General features: G+C 40.7%; 2 protein-coding genes across 4 annotated transcripts; both read left to right on the plus strand.

The window, feature by feature from the left end:
• The first annotated feature begins 1209 nt into the window (after positions 1 to 1209).
• On the plus strand, positions 1210 to 5407 carry znf706 (zinc finger protein 706). The gene is made up of 3 exons (XM_071545219.1): positions 1210 to 1316; positions 3023 to 3158; positions 4238 to 5407. The coding sequence occupies exons 2-3, from the start codon at positions 3024 to 3026 to the stop codon at positions 4331 to 4333; spliced, it is 231 nt and encodes a 76-aa protein (XP_071401320.1). The 5' UTR covers positions 1210 to 1316; position 3023; the 3' UTR covers positions 4334 to 5407.
• A 2614-nt stretch (positions 5408 to 8021) lies between these two features.
• LOC139666155 (14-3-3 protein zeta-like) lies at positions 8022 to 20094 on the plus strand. Of its 3 annotated transcripts, none has more exons than XM_071545295.1 (6): positions 8022 to 8042; positions 11961 to 12239; positions 14764 to 14887; positions 17510 to 17673; positions 18370 to 18465; positions 18637 to 20094. In XM_071545295.1, exons 1-6 carry the CDS (start codon positions 8022 to 8024, stop codon positions 18697 to 18699), a joined length of 747 nt encoding a protein of 248 aa, XP_071401396.1. In that variant the 3' UTR covers positions 18700 to 20094. The 3 variants fall into 3 exon arrangements, with proteins under 3 accessions (XP_071401396.1, XP_071401381.1, XP_071401389.1); XM_071545280.1 differs by lacking the exon at positions 8022 to 8042 and adding an exon at positions 9834 to 9906 and having other exon boundaries at positions 11932 to 12239; XM_071545288.1 differs by lacking the exon at positions 8022 to 8042 and adding an exon at positions 9856 to 9906 and having other exon boundaries at positions 11937 to 12239.
• The last annotated feature ends 586 nt before the right edge of the window (positions 20095 to 20680 follow it).

Raw genomic sequence — 20680 nt, forward strand, 5'->3', positions numbered from 1 at the left:
TTTATCAAATTAGATGTGAAGGAGTGTGATGGAGGTACCAGTTCTAAAAAATGTTGATACGGGTGTGTTAATAAAGGTGCCAATGCTTTGGAAATGTTGTTTCCTCTTTCTTCAGTTGTTCAGCTTAGGAAACACAGAAACTCCCTCCAGTTCAGAAATCTCTATTCCTACCAGCATGTTTGTGTAATTTTGTCTATTGCACGATTTGTACCAAGGCCAAAACACAAGCTAGGGGAGAAAAACAATTCTGTTGGACTGAAATGAATCAATGCATAATTTCACTGAAAGCGCCACAATTTGCAGCCCCTGTATTCCAGTAGGTGTAACCATCATTCTTTGGGAAACCTGAAGACTGGATCAGCACAGTAGCATTATGCCCAGCAATGTAATGGTAATAAAAAGGTTGGTAACCATGACTTCCAGTTGGTGATTATCATAAAGAAAACAATCACCAACATAAATCAATTATGTTTTCAGAAACCTTTTAATTTATGTTTTTTTCTCCTTAAAAGATCATATTTTAAACCTTACATCAGTTTGATACCATACTTCTTATGTTGTGTTTGATAAATTCATGTCATAAGGATTTCTGTCAGCCTAACATCCTCTAACATCATCATACCTCTGTCTTGGCTTTGCAGTTGATTCATAGAACTGGAGGTTAATGTGTGGAAACGTGCTGACCAAACTCCGCCACTTGGGGGCGACATTGTCGTCATGTAACATCTACTCTGTAGTCTGTGCAGCACAGTGAGCTCAGATCAGCTGCCCGGTGCCAACGGCGCATTCAATGACTCCTCCTATAATAGCAAACTAATGAACGAGCCCAATATTTATTTGATTAGACAAAAAAGTAATTGCTCCATGCGAGCAATACTACCATATGAAAACTTCCACTACGCTAGTACTACGCTACTTGCCAATTTACCTTTCGATTATTCATCAAATTGGTAAATGCATCCTCAAAAATCGGCATACCTACCTCTCCTGTGAATGATCACGGTAACCAAATAGCTATCCATAGCGATCCATATATTGATATCCAATATTCTCGTCATCCTTTCACTTGATAAAAATCAAAGCGGTGACACTGATTTGTTGAGAATAATACTACATTTTGTTGTAGGCCTAGGCCATGTACAACTTAACCCAGACACATCTTCACAAAATAGACCGGTGAATTTACCAGTTTACGGCAGTCCACTGAACGCGGCACAAGTTGCCGTAACGTTGGTTATAAGGTACTGGTATTCAGCGCAGCTGTCACACTTGTGTGTGGGTTTCAATTAAACGGCACATACTCTCACTTTTATAAGGTAAGAACTACTGCGCTTTTGTAATTGCTATTATGTAGCTAAACATATCGCAGGTAACGCCCCTCTTTAACTTAGGAGGTTAAAGAGTCGTAGGTTGAAGCGAACTGCACCATATGGTTAGCTGGCTAGCTAGCAAGCTAGCAAGGATGTACCACAGGATCCTGTCCACTAACGCTAGCTAACATTAGCTTAAACGAGGCTCCCAAACTGTCTCATGTCAAGGAGCCATAGATAGATACGCTTTAGACCACGACACAGACTCCATTTGATAAAGATTTCGTCCCAAGCCAAGGACCCTAACCTCAGATGATTTTTGTTGTCTGCCTGTGCTGTAGGCGGTGGAGAGAGTGAAACCTCGGAGAAGAATACAATTTTTTTTCTACATTCTCTTACTGTACTAACATCTAGATAATGAAACCACGCGGAAATTAAACTATTAATCATTTTGCTGGGGAAAAAGGACCTTTAGTAGTTCCTGGACCCGAGGGTGGAAACCACTGGTTTCATTAACGTCCTGGTGTTAGAAGTTACTGACCTGCTTAGCCCGCGTACCAGAATTGGCCTAAACGAAAGGATGTAGGATATTAGCGTTTGCTAGCTAGCATGTTAGCATTAAATAGCTTGCAGACTAACAGCAGACTCTATTTATATCCGTTGCTAGTAAGCATTCCGTCCACCTCGAGTGTCTCCATTTCCACATGGCAGGAGTAGTTTCCCCCTGCACTGTCCGGGGTCATTTAGCTGTCTCTTTCGCCAGTGTTGTAAGTTAACTGGATAGTTTGCTAACATTGACCCAAGTCGTGTTAAGTTTGCACACTGAACTCGAGCTATATCAAGGTAGGATAGTATTGGCAATGCCCTTCGTGGAGCACATTCAGGACAAGGGAAAACTAGCCTATTAAACTACACAACAAAATCCATACCGGAATGGTTGTGTAAGAGAGGTTGACCCCCCCAAAAAAACAAACCTCTAATTAAGAACCAGCTCCCAAACCAGTATTTCTATTGATTGGTTTGATGTGGAAGGGATTAGTCATACCCTGATGTGACTCAATGTTTTGTTGGCCTGCCTGCTAAAAGATTTTGGTTTCACCAGAGCCACTTGCATTTCAGTCCAAGTTAGACTGGGGCCTTATCTTGTTTACTTTGCCTGACCCAAGTTGAGCGGCTTTGATCAGGTGTTGGTGCTCTTATCTCGCTTCATACAGGGTTTCTCCCCAGAAAACCAAAAGACTGATGGTAACACAGTAACACAATCACTAAATATTCATTTGAGTCTTGCATCAGTGCAGTGCTAAAATCTAATGGGGGATTCAAAAACATAACATCAGGCATCAGGGCACCGTGGTACACTGGTGTTAAAAAACCTCACACTGACCAAAGCCTACTATACAGCAAAGCAGCTAATCCTTAATAAAATTCATGGAGGTACATGGAGGTACTACTTTTGCTGGAATTCCACTAGTGTTATTGCCTCCAACAATATACGCTTCTCTGTCTGCCTTATAAACCATACATTGTTGCATGCCTGATACTCATCACAGTAATTGTGGTACTGTGCAACCCTTCTTCAGGTGGGGCACCGACATAATATATCAAGGAACTGTGTTGTCAGGCTTTTACAGACTGACTTGTTTACAGTGTAGCTGCATAACAGCAAACATTAAATCCACTGTTCTTGTGTCCTCCTCACTTGGCTTGGGCAGCATGGCGCGTGGGCACCAGAAGATTCAGTCGCAGCAGAAGAATGCCAAGAAACAGGCAGAGGCCAAGAAGGCCAAGGGCCACGATCAAAAGACGGCAGCCAAGGCAGCGCTAGTGTTCACCTGCGCTGTCTGTAGGGTGAGTATCAAGCCTCGACCAACTCAGAGGCCACGCTTTGGCTCAAGATGGGAAACTGTTTTTATTTTTATTTTTAAACTGGTTGATTCGTCTGCCATTGGCCTTCTTTTTAGATTCGTATAAGATACTTTGACTGCTGAGATGTCATGTTTTCAACTTGTTAGACAGTAAAGAGTTATTCTAATACAAGAGTTGTCATTTCTCTTCATTATAGTTAAGTATTTCTTGGCTGCATCTTTGCTCAAGCTTGACCAAGCACTTGCCCTACCTCCACTCCACCAAGCTTAGAGGATCCAGGGGGCATGTCCCCTTTTATGTTACCTAGTCATTGCACATAGGGGGTGGCAATATTCTGATCTTAACATCATCACTGGTTAAAATGATGTCACGATTTGCCTTCACGGGGAAACTGTGGACATATTAGTGATACATTAGTCTACAATCCACCTGTAATTTCCAGTCATAACTTCTCTGCTTTCACCAAACTTTTCACCCGAGTCACTGTGCAACTTTCCTTCTAACCCATCCCTCACTAATACATTCAATGGCGTTACACACAGTCACAGTTTACTGTGATTGATTTTCCCCCTTCTTTTCTCCGTGGGAGATCTCAGAAACCCACGTTAGAACCTGAACGGGCCTGAGGTTATTTTAGCCTGCTGCTTGTGTAAACACAGATCTGAGCACAGCATTCCATCAGCTGCAATCACGGCTCAAAACTCTTGTCATTTTCTAACATTTGTAAAGAAAGGATTGGCTCAACAGGTGGGAATACAACTAACTTACTTAGAAAATCACCAAAGGACACAACCAAAAGAACATATTGAAAGTTTATAAATGCGTGGCTCATTATCTCGCTCAAGACCATTGTTGAGAACAGCCAAAGCAGCCAATCTATGTTGCCTTAAAGTGCTGTTGGAAATATAATAATTACACATGAAAGAACATATGAACACATATGAACAAACCTTTTGCTGTTACTATTAAGACAGAGCTATGTCTTTACTGGCTTAATCACTGTATTTCAGAAATTGTCTGATAAAGTGTGTTTCACTTTGTTGAATGTTCCCTCCCTGCAGTCCCAGATGCCGGACCCAAAAACCTTCAAGCAGCACTTCGAGAGCAAGCACCCCAAGTCCCCCCTGCCCCCAGAGCTTGAGGGAGTGGAGGCATAAATGGCTACAATCACTGGAGTCCCACCCTGGATGCCAAACCGTGCTCCTCAAGGCCCCGCACCAACTCTGCACACTCAATCTGATAGGATTGGATTGATGCAAGCAACACGGCAAGCAACAGTTAGCTTCATTTAGCCTTTTGACAGGCCCGGTTGCCTTTTTGACACAATGCTTCCACCCATCCAGTCCTGTATTCTTGTGTATAAATCCATAGGGGCTAAACCTAAAGGCCGGTTTTGTTTTCAGGGCCACCGAAGACCCGTATGATCCTTGAACAATACAAGTGGTCAGTGCAGATTTCTCCCTTTATTCATGCGGTTTCTTGGAACAGACTTGTAACTGACCTGAAGTTAAACCACTAGTCACTCTGTTGGGGCTTCTTCAGTAAAGGGCAAATTTGATCAAACGCTCAGAATGACGTGCAAATATGAATGTTTCCAGCTGCTAGTTCTGTACATCATCTGAAACCTTCTGAGGAATGAAATGCGCCCTGCAGCTAACATGCCACTCTCTCTCTCTCTCATCCTCTTTAGTAAGATGAGGTAAACACACTGTGTCCTCGCAAAACAAGGATTTTGGCTCGGGTGGGAGAAAAAAACAAAACTTTTTGAAATAAAAATAAAAACCTTTTCCTCCTAATTCAAGGTTTGTCGCCGTGAAATGAATGGAAAATGTGAACAAATCTAGTTTATTAGTCCTTCAGTTTTCTTTTGCTTTGAATGTTGGGTATTATTGAATCAAAGAGGAGATTGTGTTGCTTGTTGTCACATCAGTTGACTTCATTCATAGTCCTGTCTGTTCTGTTTTGCTGTAATCTTTCATCTAGCTAATCATTAATTTATGTTGGGTCTTAAAAATGTGAAATCTTGCCAGCCATTTCCAAGCTGCAACATGACTTGCAAGCGAATAAAATTCTACCGGAGCTTGTCGGCAACATTTGTATGCTTGGGAAATGAATGTATGCCCCAATGATGTAATATAACATTTTAATAAATTTTACTTTGTTTTATATCTGCTTTTTCCTCTTGGTGAGCTTTTGTTTTCCGTAACAAAGATCATCATGTTGTAATTATATGAAACAGGATGTATGGTGAAACTGAATAGAGCAAGTCGTACACAGATAAAGTTTCTTCATAGTGTTTCTTTTTATAGAGCTTGTTCTTTGAAAGAGTTCACTCGATCTGGCCTTCCTTTTCTCAAGTGCGTTATAGACTTGTGTGCTTTCAGCATTGCCTGTGCTCTTATTTTCTCTGTCATGTTTCACTACACTTTTCCTCTCTAGATTTCAAGGTTTTGTTGGACACATATTTTTATTCTCCAGATTTACTTCTTATTACTTCTGTGCTGCTCTGCTCACATCATGTAAATGGATCATTAATTGATAAATGATGCCAAAAGCTTTTGAGGTAACCACATAGCAGAGTATCTTTTCAAGGGCATTAGCCATCATCTAGCTTGGCCTTAGCAGATTTTCTAGTAGAATACAAAGAAAAATTTCTTGCATAATTATTTGCAAGTGTCTTAATATCGCCAAAAGAACAGATAGTTTTTTTTCACTTGACCTCTTACTTTTGACTGTTTTTACATAATCCTTACTTTCTGGATCCCCAATTCTTACCCCAAGGAACACAGGCTTTTCACACAGCACATTCTTAGCCTGGGTTTATCTTAACCCTGGGCTAACAGTTGGCCCAGGGTTAGCTTAACCCCTGTTCACACACAGACATTTAACCCATGGCTAACTCTTAGCCCAGGGCTAACGATTCACACAGCATTCTTGTTAGCCCAGGGCATACATGTCTGAATATTCTGTGGTAATAAAAACACTTCAGCCCAGGAATGCCATGCATCGTTGCTTAGCAACATTGTGAAGGAGAAGTTTGATTTGATTGGACAACACACAAGCGACACAAAAGTGTTCTAACCCTGTTCACACAGCCAACAGATAACCCTGGTTTTAAACAGTTGTCTGGGGATAATCCTGAAAAGTTGGGGTTAACCCTGGGCTAAAGTCGGGGTTATCCCACTTTGGAATTTGCCTGTGTGAATCGTTCCTGTCTGAAAACTACTGACAGAGAGCTAAAAACTGTTCCAATCTCTGAGACAGACCAAGGAAAGCCTGACTAGTCGTTCTTAATGGACAGATACAGTACAACAGTGACTTAAGTCTTCTATCAGATAGGCAAACATGTCTTGATACCATTGGCAAACTGGCCATTTTTACAGGTGCATAAATATCTTGTTTTTTCTGGCATGATGCTGTTGCCTGTCCTGCTGTGCAAACAATTCATGAGTAGTGATAGATATTGCCCTGTCAGTTTGGAAACACTGGATACATGGCGTGGGTAAATATAACTGATTTAAATTCAGCTCACTTCATTGTCAACGAGGGAAATTCAGGTTGCAGCAAGGCCCAATAAAAACACCATGACAACACATACAGTGCAAATAGAAAAAAACAATCCTAATACAATTAAAAAGGATAAGGTGGAAAATATAGTGAATGTACAAGAAGAGATCAAAAAGATATTTGTGCAAAATATCCACATTTTTATATACAGTAGTGTGCAAATAAAGCATATTTATTGGGATAAATGTGTAATAATGAATGAATAATAATGAATGTTTGTATCTATTGCACTTTGCCCTTCTGAGCCTGAACCTCCGGCTGAGTGGGAGAAAACTCCTCACAGAGAGGATGCTCTACAACTACCACTGGCATTGAGGCCATGTTAATAATCTGTGACATTTTCATACAAATGAATTTGCTGTCTATTGCCAACTGATAAAACACAATGCTGATTCAACCTATACCCAATTCATGAAAGCTTTTACATTCGCTACATTTGCTGTTGTAAACACCCGGTGTCTGGTAGGCCGTTCCAGAGAAAAATCCTCTGACGCAGAGGAAGTGATGTGTTTTATGTTACTGGATGATGTGTTTTCTGTTACTGGAAGCAGCAACAGAATTTTTTAATAAATAGAAATTGGCATAAGCAGTGATGGAAGTGTAGTGCAAAAACAGCACAGCAATGACTGCTTAACACAAAAGATATCGGCAAAATAAAGAAAATAAAAACAAGAATCTCACAGATCACCATTGATTCTGATCAGTTTGTCATCACTCTGACTAATTTACATATACTGTATTCCTCTAATGAATTAAACTCAATGGGAAAATGGTTGCAGATGGAAACTGTGACTCCAAGCGACGGCAAAGGATACCAGTGTCATATCTCCAAAACTGATATTCTAATTCTAATTAGACAAATACATCAAGGGTGTGATGATGAAGCTGACACCTATTGTCATGGAAGCCATATCTCCGTTGGAGGGCTGACAGCAGGAAATGACTCAAACTGCAGAGCTGTGTGACTCTAATTAACAAAAACAATCAATCCTGTCAAGAGGCATAAGTCACACGAGCAGCAGAAAATGCGTTCGACTCCCTTTTCTCCTCCCAAATGGATCAGTTCTGCTCAAACAATAACTGAAAGGACTTGTGTACTGAGTCTTTAAGTCACAAAATAGGCTACATGTTCTTTATCATATTTGAACCACGGGAGGGAAAATAAGATAGATTTCACTCATTCTGGATATTCGGCTTTTTGAATGGTTTAAAAAGCCAATAGTCATGCTGTCTTTTCATCGAAACCAGTGATTCAAGCAGGTTATCCAGCGGATGTGAATGAGTCAGAGCCCACACTCTGTTGTTCTTCTGTCTCCTCACACATAACCCACCTCCTTCCTCCTTCCATCTGCAGCGTACAACCTTGTGAATGAAAAAAACAACACCACATGTTCATTCACAGAAAATGCCCACCTCCCAAAAACACACACATCTGCTACATCTCCTTCTCGATGCAATGGTTTATTGTAGTTGTGGTAAAAACAAGGTGTTTTTGTGCGGTCTGGCCTACCTGTTTGAATTAGAGCACAGGACTGACAGGAAAAAGAGGGGACATTTGTACTAAATGAAATTAGGTGAATGATCAGAATCCCACAGACCAGAAAAGTGTCAATTTCCAGGTAGCAGAAACGTCATCGCAAAGACAGGAAAACAACTGCAGACCAGAATCTGCTCTCAATGTATTGGCGATACTGAAAAAGTTGCAGGATATGATGTGGCTTTCTGTTTTCATGATCTGTTTCTGTTTTCTGTTTCCATGATCTTGATGATTTGGACCAAATTGCTCACAAACTGTAAGCACCGCTTATAACCAAAACTAAAATTAACATTTTTGCGATGAACAGTTTTTGAGGAAAATAACTTTGTTTTGGTTCTGTACCATATTTGCCACTATAGTAACAGCATTATACATATGGTTCTGCCATCTCTGCCATGATCCAAAACTAGCTTCTTTTTTAAAGTTAACGTAGAAGTCCTGAGAGAGACAGTCCCTCTATTACCCTCTACTGTCTGGCTGCAGGACAACTTGAAACTCCACCCACCTCAGTGTAAGTCAATGGGACCAAGGCCCATCTTCAATGTAGAAATATATTCAGTAATTTTTTTACAATATATTATAGCTGGAACAGCTAATTTCATTCCTTCTAGTGTCTCCCCTAATGGTGATTTTTAAGCTGGCCACAAAGTGGAGAGCTTCCATACGTTAGTTTGTTGGTTTGGGGGGACAATTTTCATTGACTTCCATTCATTTTGGATACTCATTTAGTTTCATTCACTTATATCTGTGGCTGTTACCTCTCTGGGTCTGTAAATGGTGCTATATATAAATGTGATTGGGGACAGCTATAATTTGGGAAAAGATGTAATAGGTAAGGGAATCTGCTTTACAGCGTGTTTATGTATCATAGCCTATTCATAGTATTCTGTTACATCACCACATGGCCATCTTGGTAGGAAAATAACAGGTGATTGTAATAAATTAACAGGTGATTACAATGAAATGACAAACACAGCCAATGAGCTGTGTACATTGTAAAGCGCCATATTGGTAGGAAATGCATGTGACATCATGGGAATACTATGAATAGTGTGAGATAAACCATTTGTATTCAAGTTTATGTTACATGTTTAGGAAAAAATGAATCAAATAGAAAATGCTGATGACTTATATAGCCTATATAGTCATCATGTCACAGGTTGACTTATTTTTTCACAATGATTTCACTGTAAACAGAATGCAGATTGCTCTGTGTGTGAGTGAGGGGGTAATATATTTCCAGTTTTTCATTTCAGTTGTAGTGACTGTGAAATCAGTTGATGAATGTCCTATCTAAAGCCTATTCTTTTAGCTTACCCCCCTCCAGGAGACACTGTGTTTCCATAGCAACGGACAGCTGCTAGCGCACAGTAGAAAGGCCCACAGGACTCTTCCACTGTAACTATGGCGACGACGAGATCACTTCCTGAAATCGCCTGTATCCCTTCTAGAGACCACCGGTTGCCTTGGCAGCCCCCTCTGACGTCATTCGTCCCAGTGTGTCCCTGCTGCTGTGTCTTTGATTGGAGGGAAACCCCGTGGACGCGAGCGGGAGAGAGACGCTGCAGGAAAGATCATCAGCTGTGAAGCCGGATCGGGATCAACAACGTTTTCCTCCACACAGAGGTTAGTTTGCATTTATTTATCGGTGTTAATTAAATATAGTTTAGACGGTGAACCGTTAGTTTGCTCTGTTTGATTTGAGGAAGCGCGTAATCTCGTCGTGTGTCCCGGTACAAGCTGCTAACGGTTCTGAGTGGAAATCAGTGATGCTCCGAGGCTCAGTCATTGTTTGGCGCTTATTGAATGGGAATCGCCGATGCACTTTGCTCATCTATTTCTTTAACTTACTGCGTATAGAGGACGCTTCTCGGATGCCCAACATCATCTACCGTGAACTAAGCATCCGCGATTTAATACTTAACTGGTGGCAAAACAAAGATTTGTCCTATTTGTACCGGTAAACGAAAAAGGGCGTTCACGTTGGACTAAACTAGCCTCCCTCCATTCAAGTTTCAGTGAGTCAGTGAGACTATTATTAGGTCTCTCTTTCCTTCTACAGCGGTTGTGTGCAATGATGGTTTACCACAGAAAATCTTAAAGCCAACTAGTCTTTTTTCTTTTTCTTTCGGCGGGGCCATCCTGCCCATTTTACAGTACTATACAGTATAGGCTGCTCTGTGGGCAGGTGTGTGAAGCTGGGTGGCAGCCATTCCTCAGAAAGGTGCTTCAACACAGGTGACCGTGTGCTGGTCTGGATTAAAATACACATTTTAAAATATTAAACTCACAGGTTAGGTTTTATTAATCTGTACAGGACAGAGTTGAAGATCAATGATCTGCAGTTACAGTTTTTTTAATGATACACTACAACAGCAGTTTTTTTTTCCTGCAGCTATCCTGGGATGCAGACAATACTAAGTGCATAGTTGGTGAATAGCAGAAAGAAATGCTTAAATAGAAATGCTCAGATGCCTCTAAGAAATGAGCTTGTGTATTGGGTGTCAGCAGGGGTGACCTGGCCCTGGGACATGTCCATTGATTAGAACAAGACTAGTATTGACTCCATTTGATTGGCTACTATACAATTTATTGTTCACCATTCTTTTGGTTCAGAATGTGAGCTTCCTTGCCTCTGGTTTTGCAGACTATAAACCCACCTGAATGAAACAAATTCCCATTGGGTCATTTTGTTTTGCCTCACCTGTTATGTTATCTTTTTAAATACAGCAGTATTTCTGTCTTACATTTGAAATCATTTTGCCTAAATGCAACATTTGGCCTAGTATTAACCCAAATTATTTTAGTTAGGCTATTAAGTGTGTAACATAATGTTATGGACACCTCCTTTTTAATATGGGGGCCCTAAGGAAACAAAGGACCCTGGTACAATCAATCTGCTGCCATCTACTGTGTGTTGACAGTGTTCAATTCATCACTAATGCTATTTTGCAAATTTTTCTATTGTAATGATAGGGAGATTAGTGTAGATAAATCTCATTATGTAGCCTAAGGAGTGCAGTGCTTTTTACAAATTTATATACATATATAATTAGTTTGGCTGCTTGTGTTGCTAAGGATTTGGACATCAAGTGAATTATTAAGCCATCAATATCAATATATTTCACACTGTGCCAGAGTGTTGATGAGCCAAGTTGGTTCGTATCCAAAAAAACCATTAAGATGCAATGTAAAGAGCTTTCACAAACACCCAAAATACAATTATGATTATCCCAAGCATTGTGAGAAACTGAACCCTGAAAGGAAACACTGTGACAGGGTCATTGCTGTAAATAATATAACTGATCCTGAACAATGGGTACACCCACTTCATCTGCGCTAAATGTTTTATTTTTTTGAGAAAAGTGTTAACATTTTGAATTTTCAATATTCTTCAAGTATATTAGAAGGTAGTTGCTCAAAGTATTCACTCCAGATTGACATTTTGATATTGTCTTATGCTACAAAAGGATTTTAAAATACACCTATTGGGGTTTTTGTCCGAGTTCTTAAAAATGTACTGATTCATCCAAGTTAAATTATCCTCTCCTCCCCCCCTCTCCCCCTCCTCTCCTCTGTCCTCCTCCTCCCTCTCCTGTCCTATTTGACCCGTCCCTCCCTGCTCCCTCTCCTCCGCCCTTCCTTCCCCAGCCCAGACAGAAGCCATGGCAGACAAGGAGGAGCTGGTACAGAAGGCCAAGTTGGCCGAGCAGGCCGAGCGCTACGATGACATGGCCGCAGCCATGAAGGCTGTGACCGAGGAGGGCTCGGAGCTCAGCAACGAGGAGCGCAACCTGCTCTCCGTGGCCTACAAGAACGTGGTGGGGGCCAGGAGGTCCTCCTGGAGGGTGGTGTCCAGCATGGAGCAGAAGTCCGAGGGCAGCGAGAAGGCCGTGATGGCCAAGGAGTACAGGGAGAAGATCGAGAAGGAGCTGAAGGAGATCTGCAATGACGTGCTGGTGAGGAGCAGAGGAGAGGGACCAAGGGGATGGATGGGTGGAAGGAAGGGAGTAAATGTTTGAGTGGGAAGAGGGGTGAGAATGGGAGGTGGCAAAATGAAGGAAAGATTTGGATGGTTTAGAGGAGATGGGTATTTTCTGGTGAGGATTGGAGAAATCTCAGGGCTTTAGGGAGGGATGGAAGGTGGGAAGCAGGAAGGCAGCAGCTGGCTGTTAAAATGTTGAATTTTGCTGTGAGGGAAACCACAGGGTAAACTCTGCTTTGGAACCAAGAAGGGATTTCAAATTGGAACCACTTCCAATTTTCTTTGTACCCTAAGATAAACATTCAACGAAAATTGGCAATTCAGCTTTTTGATACTCAAGTGTATAATTCAAATGTGTTATTCATATGGCTGATCAGCTCAGCTTGAGTCTAGGGCTGGGCGATATGGTTGAAATCAATATCATGATAATCATAAGGATTTTTCTCGATATCAATATATATCACGATATGGTTCATGTATGCAAAATCATGTTAAATAATAGAATTAATGTTCATCTCATTGATCCGAATGGCAATGTTAGGTGTGGTGTCAAACAAAACAGAAATATTCAAATAATATTCCTACCATACCTCATTTTATCAGAGTTTTTAAGTAAAATTTGCTTGTCATCATCAATTTAGACAGCAGAAATGTGTGTCATGATGTCAAAATATCTTCATATCATCACGATATGATTCCACTGAAAGACGATAAACGATAATATTGAATTATCGCCCAGCCCTACTTGAGTCACATCTATCTGTTCGGCTGCATCATCACTTTCTCACTGATTAATTGCCACGCTTCTTTATATTTTTTTAAAAAGCGAACAAACCATGATTGCGAACCAACATACAAGCTCTCTAAAATTTAGCTTACTTTTGCTAAATAGAATAACTAAAGACAACCGACTTCAAATGCCAATGCTTCAATATGGGGAATGGAAGAGAATGTTGTTTTAGTTTTAGTTTCTATGTGAAAATCCCACATATTTGCTATTGATTGAATATATTGCTATTACTTAAATAAATGACAGTGAAGGAATATGTTGTGTTTATACATATTTTGCTTAGATGGACAAGCAGATACAGCTTCCCAGGGTCCCTGTCCTCCACATAACCCTTGAGAAGAAGAACAGTTTACTTTGGCTGTTTGCATGTTTTTATGACACAACACCTGACCACATGTGACTGAAGAGTCCATTAGATGGACTCTTCTCACAGAATGAGAACAAATCAAACAAAAAGTTTGGGCTTACTATGACAAGAACGTTTAAAGGCCTGATCTATAAGTGGTGTATAGCACACAATTTTGACCCAATGTTGTATCACTAATATCTTGATTTATTTATTTTGTTAAATTTTGTTAAATTGGAGAGTGGAAAAAAATATCTTAACATTACAGTTTAGTTTTTTGGTACAAGGCTGACAATAGATGACTGCAAAACATTATTTAAATGTATTTTTTTTTTAGCTGTAAGTGTTATATTTGTTCTTTTTGTTAAAAAACAAAACAAAAAAAAGGATTTAATTTGAGTTACAGAAGGAGATGTTTTTGCAGACTATAAACCCACCTGAATGAAACAAATTCCCATTGGGTCATTTTGTTTTGCCTCACCTGTTATGTTATCTTTTTAAATACAGCAGTATTTCTGTCTTACATTTGAAATCATTTTGCCTAAATGCAACATTTGGCCTAGTATTAACCCAAATTATTTTAGTTAGGCTATTAAGTGTGTAACATAATGTTATGGACACCTCCTTTTTAATATGGGGGCCCTAAGGAAACAAAGGACCCTGGTACAATCAATCTGCTGCCATCTACTGTGTGTTGACAGTGTTCAATTCATCACTAATGCTATTTTGCAAATTTTTCTATTGTAATGATAGGGAGATTAGTGTAGATACATCTCATTATGTAGCCTAAGGAGTGCAGTGCTTTTTACAAATGTATATACATATATAATTAGTGGTGGGAAGGGTAATTGCAAAAAGACTGTTTTCCGTCAGCATGTTCTTCATGTCAGGTGGAACAGTGTAAATAGTTGCTATCACAGTAGTATTCCACAATAAAGGCCTTTCAGAGGGAGGTTTGTCAGCATTTCTGAGGGTTAGTGTTCATTTCCATTTCAAGCCTGAAGTACAGTGTACATTCTGTAAGTGGTTGAGGTACCAGAGCAGTTGTTGTTTTGTCTGTTAGACTAGCTCGTTGTTGGGATCATACGCGATGTGGAGAAACAGGAGACTGGTGGGAAATGAGAGCCTCCAGTGGACAGATATTTGAATGTTATCTGGATAATTTGGATACATATACACACTTGTGAACGTAAAACCAAAACGTGTAGGATATTCTGTTACAGGGTCATATTGCACACATGAACACACTTGCTTCAAACACCACTGTCACCTGATTGTTGTGTTAATTGATTGGCTGATTCGTCCCTATTGGTGTAGTTTGTGCGTGGCTTTGAGTTTGAGTTGCACATGTTTCACCCCCAGGTCCTGCTTGACAACCATCTGATTCCCAAAGCCACGCCAGCCGACAGCAAAGTCTTCTACCTGAAGATGAAGGGAGACTACTACCGCTACCTGGCTGAGGTCGCCACCGGAGAGGAGAAGACCTGTGAGTAGAGCAGACCCTCTCTGTTTCCCTGGACACATCTAATCGACAAACAGGGTTTCCGTTCTCAGAGAGCGCATTCCTTGTTCCTTGTTGTCTTTACCTGCTTATACCTATTCAAGGCAATTTAGAGTAGCAGTTTCAATTATTTAGGAGGGAAGTTATTGTTATCCTCTGCATTTTCTTTGAATGGTTTTCCAGTAAATTTGACCATTCTAAAATATAATTATAAGCAAGGAAGTGATATGTATACCTGCTTAAACTATAGTTTTATTGCTGAAATATAAGTCTAAACCGATATCCAAACAGCAGTGTCAGTTGATAAAATCAGTACAGTGATACATCTGTCAGGCGCCGCGTCTCATTTTCAACCCCTGCTGTTGACCCAGGACGCTTCATCAGGGCTTCATTACCATCTCATTGATGATCCAAAAGTCAAAACTGACCCCGGATTAATATTCCCACACCGAGACGCCTCCATCTCCATTATGTAGGCCTAATTTAGGTCAGGAAAGCAAGTTCTGCATCAACATGAAGCCCATGTCTAATGAAATGAAATTGAATACTTGCTGCAGGGCAAAGCTCCAACTTCGGGAAGCCATGCGTCGTTCTCAAAACCCTATTGCAATGCATTTGACCTTGAACACTTGGCAATGGAGCTATTTGTGTTAACCCTGTTTTTGCCCTTGATTTTAGCCTAGGCTCTCTTAGTCTTCCTATATTTGTATCATCTCTGAGAATACTTTCAGGGCTATACGTCACACTTTCACCCCTCATATGGTACATCTGCTCTGTACTGCACTGGCCTTGGGCCTCCATTACAAAACCATGTGGAGATTCCACATTAAAGGGCTGCATACAGGGCAGAAAATCATCTTGACATCACTGAGAAACTAATCTCGGAGCTGCTCCATTTACACTGAATGAAAGACCATTACTAGTGATTTTACAGGGAAATGGTCACATTCTATGGTTCGCATTTGTTATCATTACAGTAAAATAAAACTCATTTGGCTGATGATGCAGTAGGATCTGACTGCTTCTCTAATAATGCTCAAACAAATATTCTGACCCCTCAAAGTCAGTTTTTAATTCCCGGTCAACAGAGCAGTTCTAGGTTTTGTCCCTTGATAACATTACATTAGACCCTTGTTTCTCTGGTTGCTGGCTTTTCTGTCGATTTTGTGTTTATGTTCACAAAAATGTATTCAATTGTCTAATATCATAAATACCATATCTGAATTCTATTATTGGTGTTTATTTCTCTTTAAAAGGAGTAGCCTTGCCTAACGTTTACGGCCATAAATGTCACACAACTGCTTAAATTTGAACTTTTCTGATATTGTGACAGTATTGTGACTTAAATATTGTATGTACTGTGAACTTGCCACATTTTCTCACTTGGTTATCTCTTGGTTGACTGTGGAACTCAGTGTGGTGCTGCGGACTGTGTGTCTGATAGACCCTGATCTGAGAACTATCCTCCCTCCTGACTGACCAACTCCTCTAGTGTACAGTTGAGGTTATTGGTTGCTTATAGACTCCCTCCATCCATCTCCCGAGCATTTCCATCGCTTGAAAAGCAACCCAGTCGGATAGCACACGCAGCAGGGGATAATTTCGTTTCTATGGCGATAGGCCATCACATATCTGTTAAAGGAAGTGATGATTGTGCTCTGATGAATGGTCCTTCAAATCCTCTTTGGGGCGGATGGGCCAACTTACTTCAGGTGCTGTCTGTGGCCAGAATACTGACACACTCACAGCCCTTGACCTACAACTGTCAGCCTAAACATGGGCTGCTGCTGCCACTGCTGCTGCCGGGTTGCCATAGCAACAGCAGCAGCACCAGGGTGCTGGCTGTTGCAGGTTGCCAGGAGGCATTTTTAGAGTCACTTTTGTGGCCGTGGCAACCCAAACTGCTACTGTCTGCCTGGGTGATGTTTTTCTTCTCCTTTCTCATTCTGGGGTTGTTCTGTAGTTTTTACTATGGCTTTTGGTAGCACATTTACAGAAAAAATCCTGCCTTAATCCCCCCGGGTGGTCTCAATCACTTCGGTTTTTGAGCCATAGTTCTCTATGGCTTGACCTTGGGCAGAGTTGTTAATGTTAACAAACATTGAATCAAATGTCCTAGATCATATGAATAACATTACCAGTCCTACCAAACACCAAATTGAATTTCGTCTTGATTCCATTCATTATAATTCGTCATGCATAACATAAGGTAATGGCAGCTTTATTGTCTTTGCTGTCTGTGTTTCATGATGCTGAAATAATCTGCTTCAAAATCTGCTTTTAAATACTGGAATATTTTACCTTCCTCACCCTTGGCAAATGACTGGTTTTGGCTGATTGAATTCACAGGTAGGGCTTGGGTCTCATGTTTGCAGGAGTTCACTTTTACATAAGTGTATTATTGCTGTTTTACAGCCAAAATATGTGTGAACATTGCTAATGGTGATTGTGATTTCCAACAGCAGGTTTGTGCAGTAATAACATGCACCATTATGCGCACACAGATGGTGCATGAGTGTAGTTCTATCCAGGGCAGTTACACAGTAATCATCGTGTCTTTCCCATTTTAAGTATCTGCTGTCTTTTTTGTCTGTGTCCTGTGTGCAGCCATCATCGGTAACTCCCAGGAAGCCTACCAGGCGGCCTTTGACATCAGCTGCAGCGACATGCAGCCTACACATCCCATCCGCCTGGGCCTGGCCCTCAACTTCTCTGTCTTCTATTACGAGATCCTCAATTCGCCTGAGAAAGCCTGCAAACTGGCCAAGGGGGTAGGAGCTTCTACTTGGGTTATAAGTCAGCTTGTCTTTATCTGTCACTCCTGTTCCCTCTTTCTTTCGCTCTTTCTTGATCTGTCAATTTTCGGTTGTCTCCCTGGTTTATTTTTCTTCTAAAACACTAAATGTCATTAAATTGGTGCAATTCATGTAGCGTGGTGAATATGGGTGTGCCTTGTTATATAAATGTGTAAATGTGGACATCAGGATGGCCTAGTGGTCAGAGAGAAGCTGAAGTGTCCTTGAGCAAGTCGGTCCCTACGAGATCAAAGAGCTGGCCCTGCACACTCACCTCCCTGAAAGAGGGAAGCAAATTTCCCTATGGGGATCAGTACTATGTTACTGTTATTATTCTGTTATTTACATGGTCACTTTGAGTGTTTGAATCATACAAATGTACATATATCAATCATACAATTGTACATATATCAAGACTACCACACAACTTATTGAATCAATGTCCCTTTCACTATGAAAATTGTTGCTAGTATCAAGCAGATTTTATTTTACCTTTAAAGCCTGAATACCTGCTTGCTGTTGTGTTGTGGCTCTCCTTTGATTTATTCAGGCCATTCTCTTTGTCTTTCAACTTGTCAGTAGTTATGCCCTCTTATTGGTGGATTTGCACTCCGTTTTGGAGACCTACACTCTGGTTTGAGTAGTATTGACAGCTGCCTCTATCACCCTCAGGCCTTTGATGATGCCATCGCCATGCTGGACTCCCTGAACAGCGACTCCTACAAAGACAGCACCTTGATCATGCAGCTGCTCCGTGACAATCTGACAGTGAGTGTCATCTTCATTTGCCTGCCTGTAAAGTTCGACCGTCTCTGATGATCTCACTTTCTGCAGAGTTTTCATATTTACCTCTGGAACCTCATGCATATTTGTAGATGCAAAGGTTTTCCTGTGGTCCCGACTGTACGCTAATCCCCTGTGTCCCATGCTTTATTGCAGCTGTGGATGTCAGACGCCCAGGGTGAAGGGGAGGAGACAGAGGAGGCGACCGAGAACAACTGAGTTTCAAATTTGTTAAAAAAAAAAAAGACCTTTTTTTACCTCTCACCAGCCTAAGTTGTGTGTGTGGTTGTGTGCGCACATACATGCACAGCTATGTATGTATGTTTGCACTTCACTCACAGTGTATACAGTATGTGTGTGCAGGTACATTGATGTGTGTGTGTGTGTGTGTGTGTGTGTGTGTGTGCGTGCGCACCTCTCTGAGCCACAGAGGATGGGATGAACTAGTTGATCTGTTTTTTATTGAGCATTACTCATCATGTGAAGCAACTGATGTGTTTTACCCGCGTCCGTGGTTTACCAAGAAGCCAACATGAAATCCCCCCTTCAGACCCAAATCCGCCCCGTGGTCTTTAACCTTCTTCACTGTAGCAAATTACTGCTATTGCAGAAAAAAATTTTTTTTATGTTTTTACTTGAACTGAAGGTTTACAGGTAGAGCAGGTTTCATGACGCTTGGGTCCAGAAAACCCATTGGAAGCCCATAGTAAAAACTCAGAAGTGGAAGAATGGACGGGGCAATCTGAAACCGAGGCCATTTGACTAAATTTTAGGTTTCATCCAACAGCAGTGATCATATAGATGGCAGAAGGAATGAAGATGGTACAACACCTTGATATTTACCTCGGTGAGGGTCTGTTCCCATCCGGCCCTCTCAGATGTCCAGTGTGACAGGTAGTGTTTTTATTGAAGATACGTTAGTCATGGATCAGTGGGTTCAGTGTGCATTTGGGCTTAGAATTGGAAAGGTTTTATGTTTGAAATTCCATTTGCCAAAACCATGGTCCCACTATGGTTGATAGTTTGTGCAGACTGTAATTTTCCACACCATGACGACAAGGTATAGACAACCTAAGAAATGAAGTTAACTTAACAACTTGATAAAATGGCTTGATACTGTAACTTTGATATTTTATCTTTTCAGCAGTGCAGAGAATACCTTTTGTCCATTTGCTTTTATGTTGTTAGTTTGTACTATTTTCTATTCAGGTGTTTTGTATTTTTATTTGTGTATTTTATCCCCTTTGTCTCCTTGTTTTGATACCTGGAATGTATGTGGTTCTCAGTAGTTTGGGGTGAGGGTGAAGAGTGTGTTGATATTGGCAATTTTTGCTTAAGATTTAGCTTGTACCAGGTGGTTTGCAGTTATATTTACCTTTATTGGAAGTTCATCATGAAAAGGCAAATAAGCTAAAACAATGCTACATATTAATTGATTTAAAAAGTAGCACTTTGTAGAAAGCTGCACTACAACCATTCACTACACACAAAGTAGTGCCAGTTTCTTAAAATTATGTAACACTTAGTTAAAAAAAAAAAAAAATGGGATGCAAAATTAAGCATTCACAAAAGTTAAACACTTGAGTATGTTATTTGGTTACGTGCTTTCATGTAAGTGGAATTAAACATTAAAACCAAGTGTGCTGTGTGTGCTTGTTTGCTCCTTGTATGTGTAGGATGATATTTTTACAGTATGTTGAATGCACAGCAGAAGCGGTGTGTGTGCCGTCTCTGTTGGGGCATTTTTAGTTCATCAGCTCGGTCCACCACCAGTTACCATGCGAGGCGGGAAGTGGGTCGGCTACTCTCACTGGGATCTCACAGCGATATGAGCATGTGCCCAGGGTGCAGCCTTGAACTAAATATTGAGGAATGAGGACTCTCACATTAAGCAGAATTCCCTGCTAATGAATGTCCTCTTGCACACAAAAGGCCTTTATGATTCACATCAACTATTGGTATATATATAAATTTCAGTTCATAACCCATCAGAACTGAAAATACAGATTTGTTTATTGTTAATATTTTCAACAGTATGGAGGTAAACAAACCTTTTACATCCTCAAAATATGTAAGACTCATGTTAACCTGTCAGCTCTTGTATCACAAGCTCAATCTGAGAGAACAAAGTGTTTTCAAGCCATGAGCTCAAAATGTAAACAAAGCAAATAGTGGGGCCACAGTGTTTCAGTAAATGGAG

Source organism: Centroberyx affinis, unplaced genomic scaffold, assembly GCF_046629955.1.
Source record: "Centroberyx affinis isolate AG114_WGS23_722 - 3 ecotype Tasmania unplaced genomic scaffold, CSIRO-AGI_Caff_v1 ptg000254l_1, whole genome shotgun sequence".
Lineage (NCBI taxonomy): Eukaryota > Metazoa > Chordata > Actinopteri > Beryciformes > Berycidae > Centroberyx > Centroberyx affinis.

Excerpts from the sequence above, each read along its gene's own strand:
- znf706 (XM_071545219.1), top strand. The coding sequence starts at position 3,024 with ATGGCGCGTGGGCACCAGAAGATTCAGTCGCAGCAGAAGAATGCCAAG. Across the intron at positions 3,159-4,237 it reads TCACCTGCGCTGTCTGTAGG|TCCCAGATGCCGGACCCAAA; the intron begins GTGAGTATCAAG and ends CCCTCCCTGCAG.
- LOC139666155 (XM_071545295.1), top strand. The coding sequence starts at position 8,022 with ATGAGTCAGAGCCCACACTCT. Across the intron at positions 12,240-14,763 it reads AGATCTGCAATGACGTGCTG|GTCCTGCTTGACAACCATCT; the intron begins GTGAGGAGCAGA and ends TTTCACCCCCAG. Across the intron at positions 18,466-18,636 it reads TGCTCCGTGACAATCTGACA|CTGTGGATGTCAGACGCCCA; the intron begins GTGAGTGTCATC and ends GCTTTATTGCAG.